Source organism: Pterocles gutturalis, unplaced genomic scaffold (genome assembly GCF_000699245.1).
Source record: "Pterocles gutturalis isolate BGI_N339 unplaced genomic scaffold, ASM69924v1 scaffold2910, whole genome shotgun sequence".
Classification (NCBI taxonomy): Eukaryota; Metazoa; Chordata; class Aves; order Pterocliformes; family Pteroclidae; genus Pterocles; species Pterocles gutturalis.
In genome coordinates, this window is record NW_010143090.1 from 1 (window position 1) to 22,992 (window position 22,992).

Here is a 22,992-nt window from a genome sequence, read left to right on the forward strand (position 1 = left end):
GGTGGTGGTCCTGACACCAAGACAGTTTGACTAAGAATGTCTAACATGTGTGTGAGATACAGCAACAGGGTTTAATGCAACCATGAATCACTGGGGTTCAAAACATCCCCCCCTCACATCCACTCTTTGATAACTGAGGCACTTGCTATAGGGCAAAGGCAGAGACAGAAAACCACAACAGGTCCTGCGTGAGCTGGGCTGCTGCTACAAAGACATGCAGCTGTGACGAAGGTAACATCCAAGTTCCAGAAAACAAAACTGCAACCAGATTTTCAGCCTCGAGAAAATACTGTTTCTGCAGTTCAGGACTGCCCAGTAACAGCAAAGATATTTGCAACAGTTGTTTGTAAAACTAAGGCAGCACAAACAAGCAGTTTCTACAGAAAAAGTGTTCAGTGTTTTAAACCACATAAAGTGTTCAAAAAAAAGTTTCTTTGAATGCATCCTTAGAGATACTATTTAGCTAATGTCACAAAATTACCAGAGATAAATTAATTTTCCTGACACTGAAACCAATTGTACATCGTGGTAGGAATTCTAAGGTCAACGTCAACAACAAAAGGTTTTTTTCTCACAAAAGTGACCAACATGTACTTCATTGTGTAGCTTGTTGTATTCTAGGTTTTCTGCTCTAGAGTTCTGCAATAACGAACATTGTGATGAACCTTTATTGTGAAAGCTCTCAACCCACCTAAGAAAGCCTTTTATTACACAGAAGAGATTTGCTTTTATTTTTGAAGCCTCTCTACCTCGAGAGGTAAATATGGCTTGGTCACAACATTCAGCCCCAGAAACCCACCACGCCATTTGTTATTACAAAACAGAATTCATAGTGCAGAACAGAACAGCCTGGCTTCGGTGCTGCAAGGAAATCCTGAAAACAGAAGCCAAAACCTTGACACTGCATACCGACTGTATCCCTCATTAACAACTCTATTTTTTCCCCTACTACAGGTGGGTTTTTAGCCCATACTCAAAACTACAACACAAACCAAAATCTACTTCAAGCACAATACTCTCCCCATACATTATAAATAGGAAATAACTTTTTTGAATAAAGTATCTACCTCCATTCTTAAGCTTCTTAGTGTAGAAGGATTTTACTAATCTACTCTAATTTACTAATCCAACGTAACTGAAGAAAGACAAGAGCTCAATTTGGTTTATACAGGGTAAGCTTCTTAGTTTATTCTTTAATAGCATGAGATTATTCTAATGACAACAGGGACACAATAAAGGAAAGTATGATATATGCAGCGCTTGTTCTTTCGTCTTTTAGAAGATATCTGCATTTAAGTTTTGATACAAATTGGGTGCTTGTTCAGATACATTGGAAGATGCTTCTCCTGTTCTGAAAAAACTTCTGCAGGGTTGGTCAGGAACATCTTTATGTGCTGATGGCCATACACAGAGTTTTCCTTCACACCAGGAAAAAACTATCCCATTCCAGTTTGTAACTGGTCTGTAGTTTGATATTCAGTCCAGTCTTTTTTAACATCAGACTGAAATCTTCTGGGGTAAAACAGTGTCAAATCCAAGACCATGACAGCATATGCAGGAGTAAACAGACCTCTGCTATTACCAGATATAAAACAAATGAAGACTTAAGCTTTTCCATTTGGAAGGTGCAGGAAAAGAACAACAGTAGAAGCATCAAAGACAACTGCACAGAATTAAAACTTGCCAGAAAGCTTTTACAGTCAAAGCAGCACTAGCATGCTGTGTGACACACTGAAATTGTTATCATTAAATATGTAGTTTGTAATTACATAATTAGAACTGGACATCACATGACTTTCTCATCAAAAAGCTGAAGAGTCCAGAAATTTCACGTTCTAAATGTAACTCCGCAGTATTTTGAAAACATTGCAACTGTCTCACTGTCAGACTAAGTTAGGCAGTGTTTCAGAAGTTTTGCTTCAATTGTGAAATAAAATATTTTCTCAAAGAAGTTATCTAAAAACATCTTTTTAATTAAAAAAACAAACACAATATTTGGAAGCCTTTTCAAAGGCTTAGAACAGATCATAACTGAAAACAGATTTTTTCCCGCTGAATTGCTATTTTCTAACAAAAAAGGCTAGGGTTTTTTGTTTCGTTTTCTAATATCTGGCCAGCTTTTTTTTGTATCTTTAACTTTTGGTTCCTTGTACAGCATTCTGACAGAGAGATATGTACTTAGGAATTTAAGATTCACTTTCTTTATTTCAACCTAAGAAATCTTTGGATGACATATCTAGAGAGGATTTTTCTTACTTCAACTGTCCTCTTTCATGCATTATTTTGTGGATATGGTGGCTTATGCCAGAATCATCATCTGACAAATCAACCTACAGGCAATGAGTATGCTTACATACAGCTTCATACTAGCAAACGGATCTGAAGTGAGGACTGTAAAAGGGAGGGGAAGAGATGGTGGAACTCCCTGTACTGTTTGTATGACAGCCACCTTGACACAATCCTTTGATTTCACATTTCATTGCTCTGGTCATCCCAGACAAAAATCACTCATCCTCTCAAGCCGGGTGTCTTGCTCAGGAAGATGACCAGGAGGCTCATGAAACATTGAAAAAAAATCCAGGACTAAAGTGCAGCTCATGGGAAAAGAAGTCATTGCAAACCCCCCAAACACTGCCATATTGAACTCCATGAGAACATCACCCTAAAATTTATGCTCATGCATTCCCTCTAGGACAGTAGTTCCCAGCACGCACAACAGGAGGAAAAGGTTGACAACTTGGAGTTACCTACAATCCATCATGAGGCACATTTGTAAATACAAGTCTTAACTAAATTAAAACAGCTGAAAGGAACTGCCTGATATACAGCCAGGCAATAAAAGTAACAGTTAAATATATCTTTTGCAATATTTATGACATTTATTTTTACTGTAAGTAATGAATGAGTGTTTTAGAAACAGATCTGTATTTTCATTTGCTTCCATGTACAGGCAGCAAACTCTACAACCTAATAGCAATTCTTACAGACAGCAAACAGCTTCTAGAAATTAAGTTACTGGGGTCTGCATCTGTACGACCAAACTGGCAGAAATGGTCACCGCTAAAAATATCAGCACAAGTTCGAAAATATTAAAAGCACTCCTTTAAGAATCAAACTGTGTGCAGAATTTGTGTAAGGAAGTCACTAAAAAGAACTCCATTATCACTTATGAAGGAAATGAGTTAGGAAGGAAGGTTCTTGTTATTTTGTGTGAAAGATATTTTTATCCAAATATATCTGCTTATGCTGACAGATATGGCACCCACTGGTATGGAGGCAGTTTCCCATGTATGTACATTACATAAACTCCTTCTGAAGCTAAGTTTTTCGAAACAGATGGGCTTCCCAGACTGATGTCACCAATGCCTCCTTCCAAAACACAGAGAACGACTGCACCGGATAGCATTAAGAGTTGATACAAACTTTTGACCTCTTGTCACACCCAGCTTGGAACTGGATGCAAACATTTGGCTTGCCTCCACTGCTATGTCACGCTGCAGCTACCTCCCTTAGCGAGGCACTCCAGCCAGGCCCACCGCCCCTTGCGGAAGGGCAGAAAGTGCATTAGCCTAAGTGGCAGGCCCCAAAATAGGCACAGGCAGCTCAGCACCAGTCTCTCGCTTTCAGAGACGTGCAGCGATACCCCACTGCAGACTTGGCCACTGAAATGGGTGTGAATCATACCGCAAGAGAGACAGGTCAGGCTGCAAGAGTCATTCCTGTAGATCGTTAGAGATGTCACTGAACTGAAGGCATGAACATCTGCATGTTGCCATTGCTTCTTCTGCAGACAGAGCAGCAATTCGGCAGTCACACTGATGCTGTTTGGAACAAGCAATTTGAGGCTGTAATAGAGGGATATAGTCACTTGCTGGGCTGCATTATAAGGCAGGGCATAACAACGAGACTCGGGGTCTACAGTGAGCAAGTCAAATAGTACTATTTACCAATGTAAATACTCAAAAGTAAAAAAAATGCCCAAATTCCTACAGCGTATAGCCTCTGTATATACTGACAACTACAACAACATGTTACTGCTTATAACATGGATATCAAATGTCAGTGCAGGTTAACAGAGGTAAGTGGTCAAATCCTACCAGTATTCATGCAAGAAAGGAATTATTTCTAGACAAAACGTACATTTCTAGATTATGGACTGTGAAAACACACTTCCATCACATTCTCCATTCAAAAAACATTTATGAACTTCCTTGCCACCTGTACTTATTAAGGTTACAAGGAGCTCTAAAAATAAGACATTGTTTACACAGGGTCTTAAAATGTACCCCTTGTCTCTATAGGAGAGAAACATATAGTAACCCAGGCAGTGACTCTTATTATTTCCCTCTCACTGCAAAAAAGCAAGTAAAGCAACATACCCAGAAGAATTTGCAACACCGATCTGGGGTCATCAGCTATTTCCCTCAGAGGTTTGTTGGTTGGGTTTTTAAGCTATACAGTTTCAACAAAAACTATCTATGAGAAATTATGACTCTCCGTGCTTCTCCTTGAACCCTCACAGGGCAATACAAACTTTTTAGCCTTGCCCTCTGTGATCTAGCAAGTCACAGCTTCTAGACTGAGGTTGTAACATACACTTCCCCAAGTATATAAGTAATCTAGCAATCTCAATCTTATTTTCCTGAAGTTATTTCAAATATTTAGGATCTTAAGAACTGTTACTGTAGTGTATCACATGGATGTCCAAAACGTTTTATAAATGCCACGTGGGATCCCTAAAATTGTTTCCTTTTGAAACATTTTCCCACAAATCAAGCCACTTGTCCACAATCATACAATGTTTTGCTTGCTTTACACAGAGCTAGTGAAAAAGAACAAAATCACCACCAATTTAACCTATCCCTGACACAGCTCAGTGCACTGGAGGTCACAGAGTTTTGACTCAGCTCTTCTTCAGTATCTCAAGCCTACCTCCCCCTGCCCTCAGCAAAACCGCTGCCCTTATTGAAAAGAGAAGGTTAAACTGTGCCCTTAAGGGAGTTGCTGGATGCTGCACATAACTTACTACTTCTTCACATAACAGAAAAGATCCAAGCCAGGCTATCCATTTTGGGAGTGAGAAGTCGTGGATGCCTGACAGGCTACAACAGTGATATCATCTACCTGACTTGCAAGAGGCTACGTAAAAGAAACATGACAGATAGCAAGACAGCTGACTGCAAAGCTTTTTTTACAGCAGCTATCCCAGATATGCCACATGAGAACATGTCTTCAAAGACAAAAGAAGCTGTGACAGCTTTTTCAGTCAAGCTAGAACATTTTCTTCTAAACCACTAACCAGTTTGTCTTTCTTATGTATCAGCCTTCTAACAGCACACAAATCTACCAAACCCCAAAGATGCTGTAGCACTGTGGCTACTTAGCGCTGTCCTTCCTTTGCCCATGAAGTACACAGCAGGAGACTTTGACAGATTGTATCAGCAGAAGAAAATTACTTCAAAGGAATGTGTGCCATATTCTTACTGATGGCACTTTTTAAAGTTGGCAAATTCAAGTAACCAGAAATAACCAGGGCAAGTGGGGAGTTCAGAACCGCATTAACAAAGAGAAACTTAATCATGTTCTGTAATGTAGAAATAATTTATAAATTTATCCTACATGTATCTTCAGTTGAGGTATGTTCCCATTCCTCAGCTCCGCAAAGTTACTAAGAAACTCTAAAGAGTACGTCTACACAGAAATTTAAAGCAGAATTTTTTTTTATTTAAAAAAAATTGTGTTATTTGAGGCACATATTTAGTGCAATAAAATATTTAGGACACACTGCCTCAGATTCTCTAAGTGATGTATTAGCTTCATTTGGAACAGAATTGCTTCATAAATACTAAGAAATATTACCCTTGGGCAATAGGTACGAAACATGCAACTTGAGATCCCTCCATACAGAGTCACAGTAACAGAAAAAAAACCAAAAAGTAACCAAGTTGCCCCATGACTCTGTTAGTAAAACCTGATCTTTAATTTTCGCAGGCTAGTAGAAGAAAGGTCAGAAAGGATCCCAGGGCTTTTCTGCTAGGACACGTGCTACAGGGAAAAGAAGAGCAAGGCAAAGTGACAGCAGTTACATGAAATAACCATTTAGCATTGTTCCTTGTGACTTTCCTTACCTACATTTCTCAAACACTGCACAGTAACAGCAAATCCCTTCGTTCGTGGCAGCAGGTGATACTTGAGCTTGGGCAGGCCTTTGGCTTCAGCTACCTGCATGCTAATCTGGTGCTTCTGTTCGGTGAACCTTGTGCCCTCGCAATGAATCAGGAACTAAAACCAAGAGAGAACTACAGTTAGAGAGCAGCTCAGGTCTTCTACATCTGTCCGACGAGAGGCACCTCTAATTCCCACCCACACAGCCCAAATGAGCACTGCTAGCAGGGACAGGTGTAGCCACATACACATTTAGGTATTTTAATTGCCCTGAATTAAAAAAACCCCAAAAAACCAAACCAAAACCAAACTCTCTCAATTGCCCCCACCCATCCAACTTGCCATCCTCTGGTTTGAACTCTAGCCTTTGGGCTTTAACATCTGCTCTGCTGCTTGCTGTCTGAATGACTTGATTTCTCTAAATGAATCACTCCATCTCTAATGAGATGTTAGAAGACGCTCAAATCATACCTCCTGCTGCATATCTCTTACTGACGGTGAGGTGCTTGACTGTCTTGGTATCTAAAACTTGGGAAGTGTCTAAACCAAACACATTTCTGAGAAATGCATCAGTGCCCAGCTTGCTTCCCCTCACCCCAACGACCCTGCTTTCACTGTGGCACGAGGACCACCAACAACTGCAGACAGTAACTTTGATGCCAATGACTGAGCAGATGTAAGGCAGTAAATCCAAGATGAAGGCTTCATCTCCTTTTGAACTATACAGTGGAAGTGCTCAGACACGAACAATTACAATTTTGCCACTGGCAGACAGGGGAGAGCAGACAGATCTTTGGAGATTTACCACTTGCTCATCTGCCTTCTGCCAGGCCTGAATGCAAACTAACAGATCAGAGAGCACTGCCCAATCAGACAAGCTAAGTCCCCATAACCCACAGCAAAGATTTAGCCATCAAAGACAGCGCGACTGAAGAAAACTAGCCAAGCAGTCAGCTTCAGTTCCAGCTCATCTAAGAGCACTTTCACTCAGGTACCACATGCATAATGTTAAACAGCTAGACGAAACATACAGAAACTGATGAGAAAAACCTTCTAGTGCACTTAGCATGCTCTTTCTACTTTCCCAGGTGCTATTGCTGTGCCTTTTGACATTATGTCACCACACAAGGACATATTAAAACTCCACACTGCAACAACCCCAGGTGTACACCGACAACTGTATCTCTCTTACTACAGGTACAGCTCCTTCTTAGTAACCCCTCTACAGAAGTATATAAAGGATGGTGGTGGTTTGTGCTCACCAATTCGGGCTGAACTGCCTAGGTGTACAGAAAGGCATTCATCACCTTTTAAGAGTCACAGAGCACAGGCAAATCCCAGTGAGAGAGGTTAGAACTAGAAACCAAGAACTGTCCCTTTGCTAGACAGCCTCCTGCCTAGAAGTCATTTAGTCATCATCCAAGCACAGAGCTTGGTTTCGATTGCTTAGAGCTCATTTAAATCAATGACAATTTTAAAAAAAAAAAGTTTAGTTTCAGGAAATGAGAGATATAGCATATATATCTTCACTAGGAAACTGCTTCTTAAGCAATAGTTTCTGTAGGCCCTTGTGAGGCTGCTTTAGGTACCATTTCCTTAACTGAACCCCTCTCTCATCATCACCAGCTCATGAGAACTAGTATTTTTCTGACTACTGAGAAGAGAAAAAATTCAAAGACTTTTCACTCCCAGATTAGGAAATGCCAGGCAGGCTCAATACTAAAAAAATTATCGTGATGCAAAAAAGTAACATCTTCCTGCTACTGAAGGTGACACCAATCCTCTCTCTGAAACACAGCTGATGGCCCCAGGGGCCACTTCTCTGACCAGGTACTTATCTGTGGCTTCCACTTCCACTCGGCCATGTCTGACTTAGCACCTTCACAGGAATGGCAGAATCACAGGGAAATGGGAGAAAACACTATTATGAACTCTGCGATCTAATATGAGAGGGGAGCTCAGGTAAAGAACACAGCTAATGTGTTTCAATACAACATTATCACATGCATGTGCTACACCGCCATGAACCCCTGCATCTACTCCTCTCCAACTCCTGTATTTAGAGGAGCACAAAGTTTACTGAATGGATCACAGCGAAGGTATTTTTGCAATCTCATCTTTAGGGGCCCAGAGGAAGAAAACGGAAAAGACAGACTTTTATATGGGAAATTCAAGAGAGAATTCAATTCTTAGAGAACACTCTCCTGATACTGCCAGGAAGCTCCTGAATCAGAGTTCTCGTGAGCAACCTGGCAACTATCACATATTGTCCATGCCATTCGTCCCTCCCAAGCACTACAGCACCTCGCACTCCACTTGTTAGCCATCACTCACCCAAAAGTGTTCAGGGTAGTCCCGGAGATTCAGCAACTTCTGCATGACTGTTTTCCGATCTTCCTCCCACTTACGCTTGCAGAAGACTATCTCCAGGAAATACCACATCCAGCCAATGATAGGCATGTAGGAGAGCTCCTTCTTTGCAAGCACTTTGGAACTCTGTAAGACAGAGTAAGTGAAAACAGAGTTACATCACTTAAGAGTTCTCTGTGGGTATGACACTTGCACAGTTAGACACTAATATATTGATTCATATTCACCAGCCGCAGTTTTAACACCAGTGCAAAAGCACAACAAAGAAAAAGAAGTTTTCCTCACAAGGACTGAACAGTCAAATCTGAGTTCAGATATCTGCATGAAAGAAGTCTTCCAGAATTAAATAAATATATGCGTGTGTGTGTGTGTCTATCCTACCTGAACCCTGAACCCCAAAACACTGAGGAATCCATGCAAAAGGCATGAACCACATCTAACGAAATTCTTAATTCAAGTAGATCCTGGGCAGTGGCAACTCAAGTTCCTTTAAGACATCTTGCAGTTATGCTTCTCCCCAAAGCTAGGACACCTCTCTGTGACAAGAAAACTATTCTTAATGAGAAACAGATCCACAGAGCCATTGCTGCACAACAGCATGTTGATGCATACACACGGTTTACAAATGGAGGAAGCCTTAAACAATGCTAAAAACAACAGCAACAGAAGCACTTCATTTTGGTTTAGTTTTGTTTATGGAAGGGCAGAAATACTTACACTACTGAGTTTCTCTGCAGAGGATGCTTCTGGAGTTCAAATAGTACTGTCGCGTCTCACAGGCGTGACAGATACTGAAGTGATTTGTGCAGACTCTCCACAAGAAATCTATGGCTTATCCAGCATTCAGTAAGTCTCAAATCCTGCTCATGCCTTTCGGCATGAGAACTGTTTCCACTTGCTCCTTTCCTGTCTTCCAAGCCAGCTCGCCTTGGTGAGCTGTCTTACCTTTCACTTTGTTATTTACTCAATAAAATGGCACACATGTTTGCATAAAAATTGTTGCTTCAGCACTTCCTGAAAAAGCGACATTTTCTTAGAGGACAGATAGAATAATTACAGTCCAGTTTGTGTCTGTGATATCATTATAAGCCATCCCATAAAAGTGTTCTGCTGATGGGTTCCCGCACATTGCGTTTGACTAGTAGGAATTATTTACTGGTAGAAATTGCCGTAAACATAAATTATTTGCTTTTATTTTTTGGTCATTGTTGTTCATTTGGTTACTAGAGGAAGAAACTTGACCTAATTCTTTATCTCAGCTCATTTTTCTCATCTGCACTCATTCCTCGAGGAGGAAAATACCTGAAATAACTAAGCTATCGAAAAGCTTATAAGACTGGAAGGCAAATGCACATTACATAGCTCCACTAGCAACTGTTACACAGAAGCGGAGCAGAAGACAACATGAGACAATTCAATTTCTGAGAATGCAGGAACCATCTCCGTCAAACAATTTAACACTCTGTTCTAAAGCATTCCCTTTTGACTATTTCAGGAACTTCAGCGATGGGCCCAGCCCTCCCCCAAGGAGAAGCCATAGGATTCAGCAGACACAGGATTCAGCAGCCACAGATTCAGCACACTTTTTGCCATTTCAATTTCAAGCTATGTTGTAGGATTTGGCAGACACAAGATTCAGCATACTTTTTGCCATTTCAATTTCAAGCTATGTTGGATGTTAGTCCCTATTGTACGGCAGCAGCAACACAGAGCCCAGTCTCTTCTTCCAGCTCCCCAAACCAGCCACAGAGAAACAGGCTCTCGTCCCACCACTTCCCTTAGCTCTCTGTGTTTTCCCCCACACTACTGTTCTTCCTTTTCTCAGGTACTCTTAATACAAGTAATTTTCTTACTTCCTCCATAAATGTAAACAGTTCTAGCATAGATTTTTACAAGCCTCCAAAGACCATTTTTTGTTGTAGGCCATGTACAGTACAGCTTCCACTAAAAGCACACAGCCCAGTTCATATGCTTTTCCATTCCTCTCCCCCATACATGCCTGAGGAAGACAGCTGAGCCGCAGCTTTGCCCCAGGAATCCCCAACAGATGCAAAGCGTTCCTAGCTGAGCAGGGAGGGCTAGAACCTCAGGGAACTACTGCCTGCCTCAGCCACAACCAGGGCAGCCCTCAGCCACAGCCCAGCACAAGCCACTGCGCAATGAGGTGAACAGCAACAGTGTCACCCCCAAAAATGGGGAAAAAAAAATCCGTGCTCTGGGAGTTTATGTACAGTGAGTGTTCTGCATCATAACACGTACCACACACAAATGTGAGCGTGCTTACATAGGATGTACAAGCCCTTCAGAGCACAGGCAGAAAAGACAATCTGATAGTCCTCCCTCCCAGACTTTAAAACACAGCAATCCCGGTCCAAAAAGCACGCTATTTTCTAATGTTTTGCATATTTTAACAAGTGTTAAACAAGGGGCAGGAGAGAAGTTGGCACCTTTTTTTTTCCCCCCCAGTGAAACAAAGAAATGATGTTGTGAGCTAAGGTGTCACACAGCACAGGCATAGCCACAAAAGCAGAACAGATGTCTGAATTCTTCCCCAGGGCACGTTCTTATTCATTTTGTGTGCTGACGCATTTTTAAAATTGAAAAGCGCTCTTTTAGACACGTGAGTGTACAACTCCTTAGATGCACAGAAAAAGAAACTAAATCACTTTATGCTATTTTGCGCACCCTAACTATCCTAGGAGTAGAAGGAAGGCTAACGACACGGAAATAATTAGAGAAAAGAAGCTCTTCAGTGCGTTATACTGACAAGACTGCTCTCGTGTGGGAGGAATACATTAGGCCTCTCCTCAGAAGCCACCATCTCTCTTACAATAAGTAGAGCTACAATCTATTCCGTTTCAGTCGTCTACCCATGCACAGCTTCTGTGTAAATACCTGAGAAGAGAAATACAGCTCTAGTTGACTTCGGCCTTGACTAACTTTTCCTTTACCAAAGGACCTCTAACCTTCAAATTCAGCTTGTTCAACAGAATAAATTGCATTAAAAACTGCTGATTTATTCCATGTAATGTGCTTTCTTGAAGAAAGCAAAACATTTTCAGTAGTCAGAACTGTGTAATTCCAACAGACGGATGGGGTATAGACAACTTGTCTATAGTAACAGCATTTTAATCCAGGTTAATTTCTTTTGGACATGTTTGTTGAGATGGAAATACATGTGAAGTTCTTTTTGTGAACGACTGTACTAACATTGCACTAAAAAAAATACTTTTACAAGCTTATTTTACATGCACTTGCACAGCTATGCTGTCAAAGAAAGAAAATCTTGATTTTTATGTCCAGCCTCAGTTATTCAACACCTTGCGATCACAGAATGCAACAAATGGCACAAAATCAGCTTGCAAGCTGAGGATATTTAACAAAATTTGTTCCACAGTTTCAAAACAAATTAATTGTAGCTGCAAACCATTAGCAGCAGCAATTTGCCTCATAAATTATTTGCTCTCCAGGCTGCCCTCAGCATTGACATACTTTTGATGATTCTGTGTGCTCTGTTTTTGAAATATAGCACACTCCTTCATATTATACTCTCTGGGGCATCAAGATGGAAAGATAATGTTTCTTTAGTCCCTCAAAACCATGGTTCCAGAAATGTAGCAAGGCACCTAATTTTTAGTTAGGCTCCTAATTTCTAATGCTTCATACAGAATAAAACTTTTCCATGTTGGAAAGGTAACACAGCACCATTTTAGAGGATGTGTGCCCAAGCATATGCTAAGATGATGTGTTAAATAGAAATAACAACATCGTTTTGGCTGCCGACATGAACAACTATATAACTTCTATTACTACATTAAAATGCACAAATGAACTACTGTGTTTATACATCTATCAGTCCCATACCATAACCTGTCAAAGGTCTCTTCTCACACCTATATTTAAGGTCATGTCAGTTTTTCCAACAGCAAGCTTCAACATAAACAACTTCTAAATAAAATTTGGGTTTCCTGACATATAGAACAGATACTTAGGGGTAAAGTTATTATATTTGCTTAGCATTTTTTTGTGAGAAACTTAAAGCAATATAAGTAACAACTAGTTTTTCATAATGGTTTTCTGCCTTGTCTACCCTGACAAAGAATAACTAACTATGGCCTCTTTTGGAAATGCACATATTTCAATGCTAATGTAATGAGTCACTTGGAATAATGTTTGTTTTGTTAAGGTAGAAAGACCACCAGCATTCATAACTTGAAACTCAAGACACCAGAAGAGTTCATCTGTTCAAGATAAACCAGCACCTTTAGCTTCAAAGTGCAGGCAATTTTTGCTAATATAAATGTCTTTATCTCTGAAAAAAAGGTTACTAAAATTACTAAAAAAGCTATTTTATCACTGCTTGGTCAGATCAAGCAATGAAGCAGAAGGGTGCAGTGAATCCTGGCAGAGACTGTAGTACTGTGCTTTCAGTACAAGTCCAGAATAACACCTCCCTCCTCAGAACATGCCTCCGTCCTGATTTCAAGTTGTGGTGTCTAGTAGGTCTGTTTTCAAAGGCATGCTTAGCACACACCTTGAAGAAACTAAATGCTACTAACATGTTTAAATGCTGATACAGTAGCTAGGCTGTCCACCACTGAGAAGAAGGTAAGTCCTAAGACTGGAATGTCACAGGCAGGAAAAGGGGAGGATGCAGCAGGGCGCAGGGACCTGTCACCAAGACCACATCTCTATTTACAGAGCAGAGCAACACCCAGGCACCAGACTCAGCATCTCCTCCAGACATGGCACTGGCATGGGGCAGAAAAGCAGAGCATCCACCATGCAATCATCCCAGTCACCCTGGCTCAGAATCACAACAGCCCTGCCTTTTATTAGGAAACACTGGTGTAGACAAAGCTCCGACCTGTTGGGGCTGTGCTGTTTCCAACTCCACAGAAAGCCAAGGTGGCAGCACAGCTCCTCCTTCCCTCACAGCTTGTTGCAGCCACCTCTGTGTCAGGAGGAGTCAGGACTCAGGCTTTTTCGTGGACGTCCATGCCACCCATGGCAGCATGATGATGACTTAGCATCAAGCACCCCTATATTCCCTCCCTCCTACAGACATCGCTGAGGTCTGGCAGCACAAGGAGGATACATGCGGCTGATGAGTGCCAAGGGCTGAAGACAAAACAGAAGATCCCTTCACAAAAAAAACCACAAGTGGAATACAGATGTAAGTGATTAATAGTTTGGGCTGAACACACGTTTACCTAAAATCCCTGCTGACTTCTAGTTTTTGTGAAGTTCGCTTCCTTCTAATTTTCAACAACCAAAAAAATCTTCTAAGGTTTGATGCTGTGAACAATTACACACCAGTAACAACAGCTGCATAGAGTCCAAGTGCAGCTAGCAAGACAGTCTCAGTGGCTACAATAACTTGCAAGAGTAAAAGCTAACATAGAATTGCTTCTTTGTGTGGTTTTCTCCTTTTCACTATAAATGAGTAGATCTCTGGCTCTCACTTAGCACTGTCAACCCAGTGCCCCCTAGCATTTTCGATGGGTGCTCCAAAAGTATCATATTAAAGAAAAAAAATTAAAAAGTAAAATAAATGTTAGAATAGTCATTGGGTTTTTTTCCCCCCTCCTCCACACACACATACTTCTCAAATTCTTAGTGCCTTCTTTGGCTCTTTTTTCTAGGTTTTCTTCCATAGCCATTTAAAAACCTTAATGAAAGCAGAGAACCTCACACCATCCAAGTACAAGACCTGAGTCATTAGAAGAGGCCTCAGGTTCACAAACCTAACAACATGCAAGAGACCACACCACTCTTACTCCATCCCCAACGAACAGCAAAAAGACTAAACCACACTGATCAAAGCAAAACCACACTGATAAAAACAAAACCACATTGATAGAGCATTATAAACCTGTTGGGACTGGGGCAATTTGGCTACAAGGAGAAAGCTTGAATGTTGCAATTAAGACCAGGAGGGGCACTTTTCATATCGTGATTAACACGAAGAGAAAAAGGAAAGATTTTTTTTTTCTTTTGGGGCCAGACAGGTTTAAGGAATTATGTAATTTTGTCTTTAAATGAGAAAAAACAAGCAAATAAATAGAGCATTTAATGGCTTCATTTAATTAAAGTTCAAGCTGTAAAATACTGAGAGCTTGGACACATGCTTGTGACACTATTAAGAGCACTGCCGTCTTCTAGCAGGGCTGCAGGGTACAGCTGGATGTCGCAATAAAACCATTTGGTCTGCCTGCTGCAGCCAAGCACAACCAGTCCCAACTCCTTCGGCCCTAAGCTGTCTTCACCTTCTCCCTCTTCTCCCTCCCCAGTCATCTCTCTACTTTCTTTGTTGGATCAGTTAAGGCAAGGGAGAGAGAAAGGGTGTCTGAAACACGCCCAAACAGGGCAGACAAGCACCAGCACAGATGCAGACGACAGGATGGCATGTGTAAGATTTCACTTTCAGTAGCAGTGGACATGAGAGCAGCTTAGTAAGATGTTGGTAGATACCTAAAGTTTGCATAGAAACTTCATGGAGTATAAAATTAAACAGCATTAAATATAAAACCCCACTGGCTCACAAAGTCCCTGAGCCACAAAATGCTGGAGGTTGGGACACCACTTGGAAAACTTTCTGGAAGCTTGCCTTTGTCTTATAACTCCTTTTCCCAAACAACAGCCCTCAGCATAATGGGTCTTACGTTCCCAGTTGTGCTGCCACACCAAACCCTGAAGCTTCATGCACTGAAAACTTGTGTAAGGCAGCACAGTGTCAAAAGAAGCTACACCCCGCATCCCTACACATTCATCCACTCCCCTTGCTGCCCCAAGCCAAGTACCAGTATGCCAATACAGACAATCAGGAAACCGATTGCGTGCAATTTTCCATTTGTTTTTTAACCTGGCTTGAGATGAACCTTGACTGGTTGCCCCAACAGGGAAATGCACTTCTTTGCTGTGTAAAGACATCTACGCAAACGAGAGCATGTGGGAACTATTTCTTCCTGGAACAGTTTCTGGGAAGTAAAACCACAGTACATTACTCAAGACTTAAATAGTTTTAAAAAAATAATTTAAAAAACCCAAAAATATATCAGTTCCTAAAGTAATTCTAAGATTAGCAAAAATACAAACCCAGTAATAACTGTAAGCATCTAAAAAAAAGGAAAAATTATTTTCAGTTAATGCAGCACAGTAATTGTTCAAAAGTTATGCTTCTACGTAGTGGTTTTCTTATGTGTAGGGAAAAAAAAAAATTAAAACATAAATCCTGATTACCTTGGGAAATTATTAAAAATATATTAAAGCTAATGAGACTGAATCCAACCACACAGCACCAATGTAAAGCAAGAGATTTTTGACCTTGTAGGTCCCCTATTAGTTTGTACAGAAATAATCCTTTAATTTTCTACAACGGTGCTTTCTGAGGAAGCACCTGACCCTCTAAAACGCAGCTTTATTTAGAGAACTGTAGCCAGTAAGCTTACAAAATTAGATAGACTATAGTAAAGCACCACTGTAGAATGAGCACGTAAAAGGGCAAACGTCTTTGGCATGTACGTCTGCCTGCCAGGAACAGGTCTTCCTACATCTCCTGCTGTCTCATGCTATCCTCCAGCTCTGTGCTCAAGCCGTAGACATGGCAGTAGAATTGTCCACCAGCAATGAGGAGACAACAGTTATTTTGGTAATATGTAGGGCCTGTAATGCTTAGGTTCATTTCCCCCCAGTTTTAAGACCCCTTTTTTATTTTTTTAAGCAGACTGTCATTACTATAAATTGAAAGTGGCTGGAGTGCCGCCTAAATGTACAGAAAATGCAAAGAATCCAAAGGAAAGGCCACAAAAAGTCATAGGTTCACACAGTCCAAGGTCAGGAGTTTTGACAGTGGCCAGTAACAAAGTTAGAAGAGGATGCTTGCAGAAGACCGCTAAAATCAGGTATTAGTCTGCTTTTAGGAGGAAGGAACTCTTATCTAAATCCCTTGCAGGTAGAGAATGTTGTCACCACCACAGAATTAAATTAAACTGGCTTAGGAAGTGGGCTTGAATAATCCCCGTCAGCTGACAGGGGAAACAAAAAACCCCTGAAAACAAATGTGCATGTACTCCTAGCCTCATGTAATAAATAGTGTATTCAACTAGGGATAACTCATTCCTCCCCCATCTCTTACTAGCTATAACCTGATTACTGCTTTCACTTGAGATGGCAGCTCTTTCACTCTAAGAGACAAGAGACTACATCATTCAAACTTTAGCTGTGGATTTGCTTGCACTGGAGCAAGCGAACAAATTCTACAATTTACTGGGAAAGAATCACAGAACAGCTCATCTTTCTGCAGCTCAGTGAACTGTAATAGTTACCTAGCAAGCACACAGAGAGAAACAACTGTAATGACCTCCAAAGGTTAAAAAATTATCTCCTTCACCAGCTTAACTGCAATGCTTTTAAAACTTCTGTGAATGCCCAAGCAATCCTGTCTCAGTATTCTACCTACTTGCACTGCAAAAACACAAAGAATTTGTTTTGATTTTTTTCCAGCATCAAAGAAGAGGAAGTTTAACTGCTAAGCAAAACTCACCCCCAAGACCCCGAATCTTTCACAAAAGTTCCAGCCACAGAGGAAGTCAATTTCAAAGTTGTGATTAAGGATTACGATGGCATTCTCCTTCCCATACTTGCGGTAACTCTCTGGGTCAGTGTAGAGAGTGCAGTCGGTGCCTGACCACCATTCCAGCAACATCACCATCTCTGGAATAAAGAAGAAATATATGAATGTGTGTAGTATATGCAAAGCCACAAATTAGTAACATGTTGAAAAGCACCAGTCACCTCAACAGTGCATGGCAAAGACAAGGCTGCAATGAAGTCCAAATGCTGAACATAAACCACACAGTCACACATCTTGGTACAAGATGGTGGTACACAAGGGAGAAAGGGGAAATAAGGAGACTGCATGGAAAGAAAGAGCAGAAATTTTCTGCAGTGATATTAAGAAAAAGGAGTTTCATTTATTTGAAAACTGCAAATTTGGTGCTACAAACTATTTTATCAACATACACGTAAAATTTGCATTTATGGTTTATAACAGTACAACGAAATTACATGAAGAACAGAACAAGCTTGTAGGAGAAACAAACATCCCTATTCCTGCCACGTACTGGTCCTCATGCTCCTCTAAAAACTGCACACTTATAGACCAGAATGCAGTCTGGACAAGACACCTGGAAGTAGGTCTGTTACATGTACACCTTAAGCATCATCCCGTTAACTTGTCAGAAGTAACAGCCATACGCCCTGCTACAACTGATGTGTTCTACATTTGACAGGGGTGTATCAATCATCCAGAGCTCACAAAATAGCTCCGACTGGATGAAGAACATCCATCAAGTCAAGGTGGGTGGCTGGCAAAATGGGCAGAGCCAAGAATAACAGTGTAACTATCTGCATATCCCTTGATGGACTGATGAAGCAAATGGGGGTCAGTAGAGGGGCAGGGTGGGGAAACAAACCATTAAATACCCCAAAAACACTCTGGATTGGCACCCAGATTTGTTCCCAAAACAAACTGTAAGAAACAATAGGATTGGTAAGACAAGGAAGGCTGTTTAAAACACAGCTGTACCTATAAGCTAGAGAGTGGTTTCTCAGCAGTCTCCCAGTGACTATCATATAGCTTTCTCCTTCCTACTTGCTTATCCCATTATCAAGCAGAGGCAAGAAGTATTTGTATTCACTTGTAACTATATGCCTGACCATAAAACTTGTGAATCAAACCTTTATTTAGCAAAGTCTCTCTTGTCTGGGGCATAGGAAGTTGAGGTGAGTCAGTAAAGCCAAGAAGCTTGGAGAGCTCTATCTCCATGGAGATGGTAAAAGAACATCTAAAAGCAGTGGCTCTCCTCAAGCAACCCATGTCCTGAGCTGGAGGGACCACGGGACTAATGAGAGCTGTCTGTCAGGATGGAAGAGACAAGAAGTTAAGGGACACGTTTGCTTCCTGTCAAAGCTACACTAAACTTCTGTGCCAGAGCAAAGGTCTAATGCGAGGGGTTACTCTTTGCTAAGTGAAATGTATGCCCTCTCAGAGTGTATCTGTGCCATATGAATGCCTCTGCTGGAAGGATGAGACATCCGAGATGCTCTTGTGGTTTCAGGCAAGCCCAAAAGTACCACAAATCCTCATGCACCTCAGGGAAGATTAAAACCAGGACAGTCTTTGAAACACTTCTGAAATCCTTTCAATTTAGGTCCCCTACTGGCCTCAACAAGTGACCGAAAACAGAGAACAGCTAGGAACAAGTCATCTACATTTTCAGTCATCATTAGTGAAATTAATTGCCTGAAGCTTTTAGGTTACATTGTGCTCTACACTGGAGAACAGGCATTAGTGACATGAATGAATTTTATCTAACAGCGTTACAGCCAGGCTAATAGACAATCTCTATTCAAATAACATTACCTTAGTATGATAAAATCATGCTTATGGAGAGGATAAATGACTGACTTGTGAGTCCCCCACTTATTTCTCATCAGGGCAGGGAACCCCTACTGTGGCAGGAGTACATATTATTCAATACATGCTATTATGCATCAAAACAATAGTCAGAGATGCCGAGGGAGACCTAAACTGCCCTGTGTTAACTGAACAATGATTTCACCGGATGGAAACTGATTTCCCAATGAAAGCCAAAGATGTTCATGTCTCAGCGAGAGAGCTGTGAAGACAGAAGTGTATACATGGCTGTGCTTCCAGACTTCCCCTGCTAAGATCTGCCTGTGACACACAGTCACAATTTTGTATCCTTCCAAGTGTGTAGTTTTCCATTAGATTTGCATTGGAAATAAAAGCCCTCCACTCCAAAACTGAGTAGTAATCAGGAAAAAAACCACCCACACTGTAATTTGCAAACCTTTACAGAATCTACAGTCACATCCTGGGGCAGAACACAATCACAGAAAAGAAAGGATGTTAGTGGCAGGATTAGTTTGTCTTTTGCTTAACTAGGAATCCAGCTAAGAGAAGAAATGACTGTCAGATGGGACTTCCTCTTTTTTTAACCTCTACTGCCATTAAAGATATTGCCTAAAACAAAGAAGTAGAGATGATGACTGTGAGGACCTCTTGAATAGAAAGCCAACTTTACCTGAGAAAAAAACAACTTCAAAGCCATCCCACTTCAAGCGTGTTTTTTTAAATTTTGTCTTTTCCTAAGGGATTTGGACAAAACTAAAAATACATCACAAATCTCACCAGAGGTGTGCCGCATGCATACAGCTCTTCAGTTATATATTTTCAGTCTCAAATACCTTCCAAACAAGCACAGACAAAAATATTCTTAACATGTTTCTTCCCCTCATATTCCCTATTCTTTCTTTCCCCTTCATCCCAGCCTCCTTTCTCTTTGTGGTTCTCAAGCAATGATTAGTAGTATCAGCTCGCGCTACTCCCGCATCACGCCACTAGCTTACCTCCACAACCTGCCACAGAAATTTATTGCCCAGAAACTTGCTGTGGTGGCTCAGCAGCACAAGGTCACTCACACACACTCTCCTTCCCTCCTTCACAGTGTAGATGATCAGTGCAAGTTTCTTCCTCTTTGTACACCAGTCAGATTGTGTAACTAAAAATCAATTTATATTGTGGAAAAAAAAAGATTCTCTTGCTCCAACCTGGGCTGGGCCAAGATTTCTAAGGCTTCTCCCCACAGCCTTTCATGAGGTTTTGGAGTCTGGACATCACAATGGAGCTGGTAAATTCACATTCACCCGTGTCATGGGGGTTCCTACCTTGCAAAGCAACTCCTCCAGTGACACTTCCACACAACACAAAGGAAGGGGATAAACCAAAAGAACTGGAAACCTCTCGTCCTTGCTTGGAAGGCAGAGTCCTCACCCTGCTACACAGAAGGGACCCTACCTCCTGCGAGAGCAGACTGCTTCCTAGCCCTTCAGTGCACAAATCTGAACCACCTCAATGCCTGCACTTATAGAACAAATAACTACAAAGACAGTTCAGGCTGACCTGAACTATAACTAGTTATATGAAAAACATTTAAGGGAAGAAGGGAAACACACACAGACTTTACTGAGACTTGTCATTTTCCACCTCAAAGTTTTGCAAGAATGAGTTATGAAAACAGTTAACACTGTTGTTAGCAATTCCTTTCACTAACTATTCTTGATAAGCCATGGAAACACTTGCTTACAAGATTAACCATAAAACACCTATTTTAAAATGCAACTAGAAGCACAGTTATGTATTGACTCAGTAAGTACAATAATTAGAAGATCTCAAGTAAGTATGTAACCTGTGTTAAAGAGCAACAGAACTGTTTCCCTGTGTCATTCTTCATTTTCTTTAATCAAGGCAGCTCCAAGAAAAAGAACTTAGAAAATTCTTATGGGAATAGATGGTAAAAATACAATACAAATAAGCAGCAAGAGAAGTGGGCAAGCTGTGACCACCATTTCAAAGAGCAGTGAAACACTAGGGCCTGAGCAGTGAGGCCCTGAACCGAAGTTGACCTCTAGATGAACCTCACAACCTAACAATACAGCTAATACATATAATAGTGATCACATATGCATGTACTACCTCACAATATATCTGATATGTATAATATTGATCACATATGCAATGTGTGTTGCCTTATTTATATATGCCAATTTATAAAAGCTTTTTTTGTAACACGTATAGAGCACTGCTGTAACACTTGCTGTGTAAGGTGAGCCTGCACAAAGACACTAATTCCCTAACAGTAGCCAAAATTAAGCTCAGATGTGCCCTATCGCCACAGATGGCAAAGGAATGTGGCAAGTCATGACAAGCTTTGTTGAGAGATACATAATCAAGATTAGTAGATTCTTTTGATCTTGTTATCTCCCCTCTTGTCCCCGGCCAGGTTTGAGATGGAAGTTGACAAGGAGAAAACCACACCAGATGTTTTTTGCAGTTTAAGACAGAAAGTTGTTCATTTAACTGTATAAAAGCAGGGACCGTTTGCAGGGAAAATTGGAAGCCTCCTCTGTCCAGTGTATAGAGATTTCCCAATTGCCGGGAAGGGCTCTCCAAATCCTTGCTGCAACCGGGCTCCCCAGCGACTGCGGATCTGGATGATGGTAATGTATTAACAGGGCAATTGGTGATGGATCTTAATCACTATCGCTAACTCTATGGAGTAATGATTAGGTGTATCACCTTACTTTCTGCTTGCTATGGTAGTTCACTTATTATTTTGCTGCTTTACCTTATCTTGCTTTAATTTATTTTCACTGTATTATTTTTCTCATTATTTTATCACTTTAAACATAAGTAAAAATAAGCTTACTTCTTTAACTTGCTGCCTGTGTCCTTTGTGCTAACCCCATCAATCGACAAAACAACCAGACAAGGTGAACAGCTGTGTGATGAATGAGTACATTGCACAGAAGACTGGGGAACACATTTAAAAAAAATCTATGTAAAAATAAGACTAGAGACAGACTGACAGATAGGGTACTCCAGTCCATGCCTGTCTGTGGAAGAATTACTTAAAATAACTTACTACCTTTCCAGATTTTCAGACTATATCTACTAGGTGCATCTCCTAAACATTTTCCATAGAACAAATTAAGTCTACAAGTAACTAAGCAAGTCTGTTATCTTCTCTGGACTACTCAAAAGCTTTCTGTGTACCACATACAGGGTTAAACCCCTGAATGGTTCCTACTATATTAACTGCAAAGTTGCCTAGGAGGTTTTCAAAGCAGTTCCAAGTATTGATGACTCCACACCCTCCTTGCACAGGCTATTCTAGTGCTTCACTACGCCATCTAACCTGACCAGTCATTTATTTTTGGTCTCTACTCCCTCCTTCTCTACAGAAGCTACAAGTAATTATGAGGAAAACTTGAAGGCAGGAGTTCTGCTGTAAGCTTGCACTGATTAGGTACATGAAACAATTGGAGCTCAGAGCTGAAACATCATTACAAGTCCACAAGAAAAAATTTAAAAATAACTTATTATAAAAAAAGCATATAAATATTTCCTGTGAGAGGAACAAAAAGCTAGTTCTTGGGAAAAAATCCTGCAGCTGGAAAGTCAAGCAATGCTTTCCCCCTTTCCCCCAGATGAGGGGGAGGTCATTCATGGAGCCCAGCCAGACAAGGCATCAGCTCTCCAGCTCCAAGCAGATTCCCTCTCATTCTTTACTCTGCATGAGCAACACATGCAGGTGTGCATGTGAGCACCAAGGACGTGTGTAACAGGGTAATCTCGTCCACTCCAAGACAGGTACTGGTCTTCAACCTGTAGGAAAATGCGTGTCAACTGCTTTAAACAGAAGAGAAACCCAAAATCCAGCCCCTATTGCCTCAGCGCCACCACATTACCCACCCTCCCATTTACCCTAGCTGGTGATACAATCATTGTTATCTTCGGACTTCTTTTCACTTCCTTAAAGGCTGGTTTTCAGCAAAATGTGGGAGGCTGATGGAGGGAAAACCATGCAC

At 41.0% G+C, this 22,992-nt stretch overlaps 1 protein-coding gene across 1 annotated transcript in view; it reads right to left on the reverse strand.

Moving 5' to 3' along the window:
• Nucleotides 1-6,128: 6,128 nt before the first annotated feature.
• LOC104469860 (1-acyl-sn-glycerol-3-phosphate acyltransferase delta-like) overlaps nucleotides 6,129-22,992 on the reverse strand; it is a gene marked incomplete at its 3' end in the record, with an annotated part of 39,500 nt that continues 22,636 nt past the window's right edge. The window contains exons 2-4 of the mRNA XM_010084579.1: nucleotides 17,081-17,250; nucleotides 8,500-8,661; nucleotides 6,129-6,282 (exon numbers count right to left, since the gene is read on the reverse strand). Coding sequence (XP_010082881.1) covers nucleotides 6,129-6,282; nucleotides 8,500-8,661; nucleotides 17,081-17,250 — 486 coding nt within the window. The remainder of the gene's footprint in view (nucleotides 6,283-8,499; nucleotides 8,662-17,080; nucleotides 17,251-22,992) is intronic.